The sequence below is a fragment of the Cydia pomonella genome, chromosome 1 (genome assembly GCF_033807575.1).
Source record: "Cydia pomonella isolate Wapato2018A chromosome 1, ilCydPomo1, whole genome shotgun sequence".
Lineage (NCBI taxonomy): Eukaryota > Metazoa > Arthropoda > Insecta > Lepidoptera > Tortricidae > Cydia > Cydia pomonella.
This window is the reverse complement of record NC_084703.1, coordinates 21,468,184-21,480,231: the sequence shown is the minus strand read 5'-3', so window position 1 is coordinate 21,480,231 and position 12,048 is coordinate 21,468,184. Positions and strand designations below refer to the sequence as shown.

General features: G+C 37.6%; 1 protein-coding gene across 1 annotated transcript in view; it reads left to right on the top strand.

Annotated features, from left to right (window-relative positions):
* The first annotated feature begins 5,174 nt into the window (after positions 1–5,174).
* The window catches only part of LOC133527186 (chondroitin sulfate proteoglycan 4), a 32,559-nt gene continuing 25,685 nt past the window's right edge, over positions 5,175–12,048 (top strand). The window contains exons 1-8 of the mRNA XM_061864086.1: positions 5,175–5,706; positions 5,895–6,031; positions 6,226–6,372; positions 6,816–6,959; positions 7,512–7,693; positions 7,871–8,084; positions 10,370–10,525; positions 10,782–11,009. Coding sequence (XP_061720070.1) covers positions 5,652–5,706; positions 5,895–6,031; positions 6,226–6,372; positions 6,816–6,959; positions 7,512–7,693; positions 7,871–8,084; positions 10,370–10,525; positions 10,782–11,009 — 1,263 coding nt within the window. The 5' untranslated portion in view covers positions 5,175–5,651. The remainder of the gene's footprint in view (positions 5,707–5,894; positions 6,032–6,225; positions 6,373–6,815; positions 6,960–7,511; positions 7,694–7,870; positions 8,085–10,369; positions 10,526–10,781; positions 11,010–12,048) is intronic.

Genomic DNA, 12,048 nt, shown 5'->3' with positions numbered 1-12,048 from the left:
AATTCAAAGTCCTTAAAATATTACAGACCCACATTTATATATAATATTTTATTGCTGAAACGTTGCTTCAAAATATTTATATTTATATATATATATATATACAGGGCGGAAAAATCGAATGTCACATGGATGGCAACTACCTTAAATATTGTAAATAGCACATTTTGTGTAAGGGAGACTTTCCTTTGTTTTTAAAAACAACAAATACTGCATTTAAGGATTTATGAAAAATCGCTTGCCTCAGTCGGGACTCGAACCGGTCAAATGTGACAAAAAATAATGTGCTGTATTTTATGATGCAGATTGAAAGGGTTACTGATAAGGTTCATTTTTCTCTAAATAACAAATACAATCAGAATAACGGAAGGCCATGAAAATTAACAATTACCTTTGAAATTTGATTTCACCCGTCACGTGAATTAAGACGTAATCCTTGGAATACAAGGAAAATAAAGACGTTTAAATGACATGATAATGATGAGCTACACTTATGTTTACTTATCACTTTAGTTGCGATTGCTAATGCCACTTTAGTAACCTACCTACTTCCTTTGATAGGAAAATTGCATCAATTATTCTCTAGTCATCATAGTAGCTAGGATAGGTAAATTTTTAAAAATGGAACATTTTAACGAACCGTTTTTGTTTTTTAAGTGCAATCTTTTAATTTAAAACAGATAATGCCCGACTTGTTGAACGCATTCTTTTCTTTTTTTTCGAATTGTGTTTATTCCATTTTCAAATATTAGAGCTACTATTTTACGTAGATAAATTGAAATTGTGACTTGCAAGTGCTTTTACATTATTTGACCGGTTTGAGTCCCGACTGAGGCAAGCGATTTTTCATAAATCCTTAAATGCAGTATTTATTGTTTTTAAAAACAAAGGAAAGTCTCCCTTACACAAAATGTGCTATTTACAATATTTAAGGTAGTTGCCATCCATGTGGCATTCGATTTTTCCGCCCTGTATATATATATGTAATCGTTTCAAAAAAGGTTGGACACACATATTCGTCCGTAGGACAAGGCGGCAAATTTGAAAAATTTAGCTGCAATTACAGATCTACGATGATACTGACGCTTAAAGTTAGCTGAAGTGTGCAAAAGGGAAGCCATCATGTATATGAACATCCCATGAGTGCGAAAGAGGCAGACTACAAATGAAAAAACCTGACCAATGACCATTTTTGAGTTCGACAGTAGTTGCTAACGGCCGACATTTATGATTTATTCATTTACAAACACATGGAATCGTAACACCTATATTTTTAAGTTAAGTAGAAAATATAGATAAATCCGAGGAGGAAACTATTAAAAACGTATTGCAGTCAAATTAGTGTCGTGTTGTTTAACTGGTAATTATGATTGACAGGCGAAATTTTCTAAAGAATAGGTACCTATTGTTAAATTAAGAGCATAAGAAGCACTAATAAAAGCATAGTAGTGTAAGAAGCCTGTTAACATAGTTAAATAAAAGTTTTTATTTCGTTTTGTGCTAATATTTTATTCAATAATTAAGATTATTTTGTGTAAAAATCTTTTTTGTTACGCTACGATAGGGCTTGATGGACACACTTTCCAATTTCCAATTGGGCTGAAACTTTTCAGTCTACGGACTGGGCTCAGTCTATAAACATCGCTAGCTCGAAGAAGTTTTTGCTATGAAAAATGCATTATTGTTGTGTCAAATTGTGTGACAAGAACAGTAAAAGCTCTGGTGTACAAAAATGGCATTTCATTTCACAGGTATGCCGATTATTCTAGATTTTGAAAAAAAATAAGAGTTAAATTAAATAAAGCAGAGATCGAAACTCGTTGACGTCTTATAAGAAAGTTTCTTTCTATCGCACTGCATCCGTATAGCTCCTTTCTTATTTTTCATTACGTGAAATTCCTAAGTGTGAATATAAGATAATATGTCTGTGCTCCAGAGGGGCAAGCGCCGTAGTTAACAACTGTAATGATGGGCGTACCGGTCCACTATCCTGGATATCTATCTCGCTCTTACTTATAGCTGGGATTTTGACGGACGTCCGGCGGACCGTCTTCCTCACAATCGACCAGGATCGCGATCCAATACACCGATCTCTAACAGCTTTTGAACGACTAAATTATGTGACGTTGTTGAAAGTATTTTACAGAAGAGAAAAAAACTAACAGTTTTCTGGGGCAATTATATATATATATACAGGGTGATTCAGGAGAGGTGAGCAGGATCAAGCTTGAGCATTCAGTAAGTTATAAGCAACTGTTTCATACCAGTATTTGTGAGATTAACGTTGTTTTATTTTTTACTGTTCAAAAAAAATGTTTTAATTTATTTACGCCATGTATGGTCACCCTCTTTGTTTTATCCATAACAAGTGACAAATTGAATGTCATCGGAGTCTGGTTACTTTTGAAAAATCGTATCTCACTCAAGTGTGACATTTTGTTTTCTTCATAATCAAACTGCTGTCATAACGGTTACAGAGGTTTTATCTTTCTTAATTAAGTGTTGTAGGGTGTCCATGATTGTAGATTATCAAGTTCGTCCTTCCCAAAAAGTTAAATAACAGAAATACAGCGAGATTGTTTTACTTAAATATGATGATGAACGGTTCTTTAACATTTACTGATTGTGTATGCTTAGTCCTGCTCACGTCTCATGAATCACCCTGTATATATATATAATTGTAGTCCTCCTCATCGTTTTCGATAACGGCGACCTTAAATCAACACTATGGATATTGTCTACCTTGAGCTCTAATGTGGCTGGCCAGGCCGAACTTACTCTTAAATCTTTATTGTCACACTCTATTGCAAGGGTGACAATAAAGTTGATCAGCTGCGTGGGTGTGGAGTTTGATTCTCTCTTACTATGCACGAATGAGAAAAGATCCTGGCCTAACTATACATTCCAAATTTCCAACTTATCCTAATATCCCACATAAATATGACTTATGGTCACCCTAATTAGAACAAGATGCAAGGCTCTGGTTTGACTTCTCATGTGGACACACTTTTTGGCCAGTGTACTCTATCCACCTCATTATCTACGTCCGTGCTACGTTCTAGCTGCGTTTTGCGCTCTTCGCGCGATGAGTTCAAATATTACCCTCTAACCTGCAGACAACACTCATTGTATTGACCATGTAGGGTAGATTTATTGGGCCAAAGTTGGGCCAAAGCATGAAAAGACCCGTCCAGAAGAGAAGTTGAAATTGACAATTTGGTCAGAAAAATTGGCGTGAAAATCATATAGCGTCCACTCTTTGTCTACACGTACACAATTTTGATTTTTGGAATTTTAACGGATTCAAAATGCGCTCTTTAACATTTGAACCATGTTTGAACCGCTGTACTCACGTCTTTAGGGGCATTCCATTGGCGTACTCAATAATTCGTTTAGTACTTAAACTGAACGCAGCCAAAAAGAAAGTTATTTTACAATGGATTCCCTCTCACTGCGGTGTTGTGGGGAACGAGGTGGTGGATCGGTTGGCTAGGGAAGTATCCGAAATGAGTGAAAAGTGCCATAATGTTCCTTGGTTTACTGATATTCTATACAAAGTCAAGAATATGTGCTTTAACAGGTGGTCTGAATATTTCGATGAAAGATCTCGCACAAAGGGCATATGGTACAAAACGATCCAACCCTCACTTCCTCGAGCCCCATGGTTTTCTTTTTGTAAGTTGAACAGGCAGGATCTAATTGTTGCCTTTAGATTGCGATCTGGCCACATTCCTTTGAATAATTTTGCGTTTTTGATGCGTAAAGTTGACTCGCCCAATTGTAATGTATGCGGAGTAATTGAAGACGTGTTTCATATAACAATGGAATGTCGCCGAGGTGTCGCACAGCGTCGCTTGCTTAATGTCTGTTCCTATGACCTCGGCCGAGTCAATAGCATCCTAGCATCCCCAGCTTCGGAAGAGGCTGGGCTCTTTTATTCTATGGTTATCGATATCATAGCACGTAGAAATAGTGAAAATTAGACCGGTGTAGTTTTGTTAGAGAGCCACTATGAGGGTGGTATTTGTTTAAAAACCCTCAATAAATAAATAAAGATTAAAAAAAAAAACAATTTTGATTGTGTAATTGGCAATCAGCGAGCCAATGTCCTTCAATTTCATTTCTGGCGTTCACACAACCTGTTTAAATTGGCCTTAAACCCCCTCCAGACTATGCGCGTGAATAGCGGTGCGACTTCGCGGAGCGAACATGCCGCGACGTTGACGTAGTCTCCACACTCGCACAACTTCACATCGATTTCGCAGTTTGGTTCGCGGCAAGATGGCGCCGAAGCGCCAGGTGATCGGATTTAGTTTGCGGCAAGGCACTGAGGGTGAGGGCCTACCTCGATCCACGTTCGACGTATTGCCTCCTTGTCACACTTACGTACGAATTTACAAGTGCGACAGAGAGGCAACACGTTGAACGTGGTTCGCGGTAGGCCCTCTGATTCAAACTGGGAACTATCAATTGATTTTTGGTTGATCAAGTTCGCACCCAATATTGTAGCAGCAGCCTTAAGTAGCAGCCTTAGAAGGACAGATTAACCGAATCGTGAGCGAATCGCGGCGCGAAGCGATTGCGAGTGTGGAATCTTGCAAGTTCGCGTTTCGCGTCTCCTTTGACGCGGGCCAAATACCTACAAAAAACGGGGAATAAGGCGCGAAGGCGTGAACAATCTGCGACATCGACGCGAGGGCCATCCATACTTGCGTTCGCGGCTTCCACCGAACTTCGACATCGAGTTTTTGGGCCCGAGAAATAATATTTTTCCGTTCCACCAAATATCAGCAGATCGTTTACAATATTTGAAATGTAAAAAAATGGAGCAAATATCAAAATCTGCGACATCGACGCGAGGGCCATCCATACTTGCGTTCGCGGCTTCCACCGAACTTCGACATCGAGTTTTTGGGCCCGAGAAATAATATTTTTCCGTTCCACCAAATATCAGCACATCGTTTACAATATTTGAAATGTAAAAAAATGGAGAAAATATCAAAATATCGAACATTGGACAATAGTTATTTGTGTCCAAAGGGAGGAAAAGTCCCGCGTGTAAAATTGGCAAACACGCGGGGTGGAATGTCTTACGATTCCTCCCGTGGTGTGCATACTATTTTTCTGCTCGACGGAGGCGCCCGCCCGGAGGGCAGAAAAGTATTTTTTTACTGTGAAACGGAAAACGATTATCAGTCCTGATTTCGGGCCCGATATCGGGAAGGGTGGGTGTAATTGGCGCTTACACTGCGAAAAACCTAGATTCCATGGCAAAACTGATCAACAAAAAGAAAACGAGATTTATGATTAAAAAATATTAAGAGCAGAAGCAGAAGTATGAGTTGAACGATGTGTTTATTCATTAATTTTATATTTATAATTACAACAAAAGTTAAAAGCTCGTGTCCAATCTTGCCAGTGTAATATTGTTATCAGTGTTAGACATGATTGGTGGGAATTATTAAACGGCGGAGCCTTTGTTTGACGCCACACCTCGGTGGCTACAGTGTTGACTTTCAGAAATGTATTCGTACTTTGTGAAACCACATTTGAATTATCGAGTAACAAATTAAACATTCTACTATAACTAGGATACACAAGATGTGCTAAGAATAACAGATCGACTTTTTTTCGTGCCTCTATTGTTTATTAAGATGGAATTCATTCTTATTTTGTCGTTTATCCCTCTGGGATTGGCTTACGACAAAGGTAAGCAAAACTGGCGTATGTTTAGACCTAAATCTACTGAAAGCGGTTTACGCTCGTTGAAATGCTTTTAAGATATAGTTTATTTACTAATTAATCCTTAACATAAAGTATTGCAGCTGTTGTATTATAATGATATACACATTCTTTTTTGATTATTTTGAATAATAATTTGCTCATAAATGTTTCAGCATCTTTCTACGGAGCTAGCTTTATAACATACCCTCTTCAAGAAGCAAAGGGTGTCACAGACATCAGTTTTCGGTTTCGAACACATCTATCAGATGCATTGTTGCTCCTGGCTGCAGGAAAAACCGATTATTGCATGGTGGGTACCAAACACCCTTTTTTATGTGTATGATATTATCATATGTTTTTTGCATCAATCATATTTGTTGCATATTCTGTCTTTTTGATCCATATAGGGAATGACCCTAAAAATATTTCTTAAATTTATGGATTACATTATGGATTAAATTTTGCAAGGAAATTGCCAACCATATTAATGTGTTTTTTTTTTAGATCAAGCTAGAGAGTGGGAGAATAAAGTTGCACATAAACCTGGGTGCTGGTGAAAGTGAACTGTCTTCTCCTAAAGGAATATTCCTGAACGACTCTCAATGGCACCATGTTAGCATCATCAGGAGGGAAGCTAATCTAACTATGAAGGTAACTTTGTTTACTAGTACTTTAACGTCAGAAAAATAAAGACAATTAAATTACATTTTTAAGATAGTAAATTACTTAATCACTAAAAGACAGAAAAATGATGTCACGCTACATAGAGTATGATTCCAAATAGTCTTTTTGGAACAATTTATCATTTGTACAACCTCTTTAGTTAATCAATTAAGATACTTGACAATCAGTGTGGAATGTCTAACCAACTTTTTCATTGTATTGTCACTTATTGTTAGTTTATGAAATAATACATATTTTTTAAGAGTGCCTTTTACATATCAAGCACTAAATTTCTAAGCGTCAACAGATTAGTTATCTCAATTTGTGGCATATAAAACAACCTGCTGTATGTCCTGAACTACATCATTTTTGCATCAACACATGCCTGGCCATGTATGGTCCCTGATCATTAATGATAAACATTTTTGAAGGTTGATGATACTACTGTAAGAAAAAGACTACCAGGAAGATTCTTTGAATTGAACATACACTTCGGAGTATTTCTGGGAGGGCAAGGTGATTTCTCTGAACTGTTCCTGGGCCATATGGAAAACTTCCGGGGGTGCATGGAGGATGTGAGTATTATTTTGTGGCTTTAAATCTGAATAAACTTAAACTTTACAGTACATATGGTGCTGCTTTACCTCACTAATGCAATAAATAGTACATTACGTAACTCTCTTGAAAATTTAAAGGGCCATACATATTCTAAAACATTGTAGATACATGTGCAAATAGGTAATTTCAACTCGTGACGATTTAACTCTATTTATCGTCCACATACGCGCCAATAGAATTTCAACTTTAGTATTCCGATTTAAGGTTCAAATTAGATTGCACTTTCGGAAAATGAGACTTTCCTTCAAATGAATTGTCAAAGCTGGATTAATTGGAATATATTTGTTTTTTTTTGGAAAATCCTTGTAGATTAGTGCGTCCTGGAAAAGGGTTAAAACAGTCTCATTGGTCATGTCACCACTCAATTTATCACCACTCCTTGAGAAATTCCTATTTTTCACAATTGTATTGTAATGTACTATTATAGTAGATTAAATGTTATAATTTTAATGTTTATGTTACTGTATTCATGTGGCATTATACCTTTAGTTTTGATATATTTTCAACAGGTGTTTTATAATGGAGTTAAAATAATAGAAAAAGCTAGAAGTCGCAGTGCCTCAGTGCATGTAGAGGGCGTCACTTGGAACTGTGCACCTGAATTCGATGCAGACATTAACTCAGACATTAGCTTCATTGATGAAGGCGCCTATCTTATACTACCCAAGATCAATTCTAGGGCTGGAGGGAGGTTTGTATATTTTAAGCTTTAACTTGGTGTAATTTAAAGTGGTGATTTTAATGAAATTATCTTTATGCTCAAACTCCTAGCTAAGACTAGTTTAGTTTCAGCATCAGCATAGACCTCATTCAAACTTTATAAAATGGAATTGATAAGTATTGGATCATAATAAATATTATTTTTCAGATGGCAGATTGAATTCAAGACAATAACACCTAATGCTATAATTCTTTATAATCCTGGAGGTGGGAGAGGCTCAGTGTCTGATTTTCTTGGTGTTGAAATACTTGATGGAGTGGTCAGAGTTAAAATGGCGCGTGGACAAATCATACACACTGTGAGAGTCAGCGATGGACAGTGGCATAAAATACATTTGTTATTTAATCCTTCACTAATAGAGGTACCTATGTTATTCAATTTCTTCTTTTTAAAGTTCCATAGTCAATAAGGAATCCTTATACATGTCTGTCTGTCCGTCCTTCTGCGGCTTTACTCCGTGGTAGTTAGTGCTTGAAAGATGCAATTTGGAATGGATATCATGCAGACAAAATAGTAGAATAGAAACTTGAAATAATTTTTTAGGGTGCCTCCTCTACACGTAGAGTGGAGATTTTTTTTTCCCCTTCAACCCTTGTGAGACATCGTTGGATAGGTCTTTCAAAAATATGGGTCCAAAAAATATGAAAAAAATCAGCTTAGTAAAATATTTCAATGAAAAACTATAGAGGATTGGTTAAGCTGTTTTTGAGTTCTCGAAAAAGTCTTCCCCTCTTAGTATAAAGTCGAAGCACCGCGAAGGTACTACATTTTGCTGACTGTACATAATGCTGAATAATAGCCCCCATTCAAGGGAGACTACTGTGACAGAGGTGTAACTATATACGGAGCCCTTCACTGAGTATGGCCTGACATGCTCTTGGCCGGTTTTTTAAGACTGTGTGACTGAAAATAAAATTCATTTAGTTCTGTTTCAAGTACTTTTAAGTTTTTATGCAATGCGAAATTTTATGAAGAAATTAACTTAGTTAATTGCAATTTAAATTAATTTGTACATTGGATGGATCCAAGGAAGATTATGTAGAACTGCCTGGGCTTAATACCTTAGAAGAAGCTACTAATGACTCAGTTATTTGCATTGTTCTTTTTATGTTTCATTTTGTCCCTTATATGCTAAAGCTTTTGTCAATAGCATCTTCACTTGTCATTGTTATAAGAGGGGCTGTAAAGTCTGCAAAGCTATGGGCAACTGGTATGTTTATGGGAAATACTTCAGCGATGATGTGGAAATCTGCTGGATCTTATAATGGCTGTTCCATTAAAATGGTGAACAAAGTTAGTAGTAGTAAAGAATGAAGTCGGAAAAAGGGGCATGACCGACTTTCGGAGGAATTTGACTCAAGGGATGTCACTAACCATACAGCTTGCCACATGCTGCCCTGGGGGCATATTATTGTATGAATGTTAGTCTATGTGTTTATGTAGTTATTGCCGTAGTAGTCCCATAAATAAATTATATCGCTTTTGCGGTCTGCTGCATTGCGAAGGTATTTTCTTACCTAAGTATACCTGATGGAAGATATACTAGCCAAGTGCCAACGAGTGTGGTTTGATGACTCAACCCTCACTCCTATTCTATTTCCTGGGCAAGTCTATATTCGAAATCGCTTACTCAGTGTAAGTCTAAATCTAACTTTTGTTAGATTAACCTCAACTCTTCAACTGTAAAATTTGTTATTTTTTCACTGATCTAACAAAATTCTCGTCAAGTATTTCTGAAAATACTATTGTTATTTAGCATGTGCGTAGGTACAATTGTTGACTTATTCGCTGTCGTATATTCCTCTATTTATTTTGGTTTTGAGTATTGTGATTTTTAGTATTATTATCCAGTTTAATAATATAAGAATAATATAACCGTACTTAAAGAGCACAGTGTAAAGTCCTGCGCAAACCGGCGGAGCGCAGCGCAGATCACTTTAAATACGCCAAGGTGCCACTTCAATGTGAATGTATCGCTTTATATTCTTTCCTATTTCCATTACAGTCATTCAGGTATAAATCTGAATGCTCTGAAACCGACCTCGGAACATCACGGAGGATTGTTACTCCGTGGCATCCAGGAGCACGTTAGAGGATTCTGCGGTGGTAGGCGCCGGCATACCGCGGCATTCTCCGGTATGCGCCGTGGCCTCCCGAGTGCGCCGGGGTAGGGGAGCTGCGAGAGGGGAAAGCTCGTGCACACTAGTCACTTTATGCCTTCTTGACATCTATTCCAGTGGCATTCCAGTCCAGTGACCGACACCAATGCTGGACGGGATCGAACCGTTTACATTACTTCTAGCGTCCGATCGAAACATGTTTTTTTTTTGCCGAAACCGAAGGTTTGGCGTAGTGCTGTATCGCGAGGGATTTTACTTCATCGGTGTGCGTTGCGCGGAGTTAATCCTCCTCGGTGATCTGCGCTGCGTTTCGTCGGTTTGCGCAGGCCTTAATGCATTGCGAATTCGTTAGATTACTAGTATTACCATTTTATTAGTAAGAATTATCTTCCGACTTATTATGCTCTTAAATGGACGTTGCACAAAGTCTTTAGGAAAACATACTAATTACAGTGATCATCTAAGTAATGTTTTGTTAACATTTAATGTTATTATGAAATCATTTTACTCAAATTAAAAATTACAGCTCTCTGTGGACAACATAGCAATGAGTACAAGAATCGAAAGTGGAGGTACCCGGTATTTAGACCTGTCTGACTCATTCTATCTTGGTGGAATCGAAACCGATAAGCGACAGAGGGCTTTCGCTAAAGGAATCAAAGCAGCCGATTCCAGCATAATGGTAAACTCTTAATAGTATAAATATTTGCTTTAACACCTCCAATTTCCCATATTTATAAAAAAGCTACCAATGTTTCTTGGAAATATTAACTACATCTTAGATGACAGTTGAATTCTCGTTTTGATTCTTCTCCTTTTACCCATTAGGCGGGTCCATACAGAGCGAGCATACGCTCGAGGCAATATCCTCGCGCACTAAACAGCCAGTGTAGACGAGCATGAAACCAAAGTTTTAATTCATTATTCTTGTCTTACAGGGTTGCATAAAACCGATAGAGGTTGATGATAAAATATACGGACTGCCAAACTCCGTGGTCACCTACGGCGTGAGCCCTAAATGCATTTGGTGGTACCCGTGCCACGCCAGCCCCGCCAACCCTCCCTGCGTGCCGCAGGCGGTGTGCGAGCAGCATGGCGTCGATCACTTCACTTGTAAATGCGGCTCTGACCTGTGCATTAACCCTGACTATGCCGAAAAGTACAAGGTAATTGTTACCCTGGAGGTTGTCTTTCTGCCTTTTCGGTTGTGTCTCAGACGGGCCTGTGGCACGGGCCAATTCGCTAGCCTGCTTAATTCCTAGATTAAGTTAGATACTTGTTTTTGAGAATACGGCAGTACCCTTAACTTTTAATCCAGGAAGGAAACTAAAATGTATATCCGCCGTTTGTTTGTTGAGTAGATACAGTCAGTACTAACATTCGCTAACTTCTTTGCGACAAACTTTGTATGCAGGGAGTAGCTTTTTTCTGCAGCTCACTGTACATACTTTTCTTGATCATCTTAGCAATGTAGTGATTATAATATGCTCTTTGGTCTTAGCTGCTGTCATAGAAACTCAACATTCGTAATTAATGGCACAACTAATAATGAGATGAGAGTGATTATGAGTTAAATAAACAAATACTGCTTTACGACTATTAAAAACAATCTGGTCGTGTGTAAGTCGGACTTCAGTAAAATAATTTCCACCACACCAACTGGTAAAGGCCCTCTTGATTGTTCAAAAACGAATGAGAAAGTTGCATTTTATCCACATGTGGGGCAAAGTAATCAGATGCAAATTTTGACTTGTTTCCTTATGTTAGCTGGCAGAAATGACTTTTGAATGATGATTTTGAATGATACATTTTTTATTACTTTGAGTTGAATTTGATTAGTTTTGATTTTTTTTGGTATTTAGTATATAGTTAGTATTTTCCTCGTGTTGGTGTGGTTAAAATTTTTGTGTTTTACAAGGGAGCAAAGTTGTTGTTTAACCGTTCGTGCTAATATTGATACCCGAGCAAGCGCAAGATTCCAAAATTGAACCACGAGCGTACCGAGTGGTTCGAGAAGTGGAATCTTAAGTGTTGCGAGAATTTCAAGGCAAGAGGGTTAAAAAAAAATTTGTTAAATGTTACCCTTAAGAACTATTTAACATTTAAGAAATATGCGTAATAAATAGATAAGGTAGTTAAGGTAAGGTGGTAAGGTAAGAGAAACTGTATGAAGAAAGTCCTTCTAGGTACCATTTTTAAGATAAA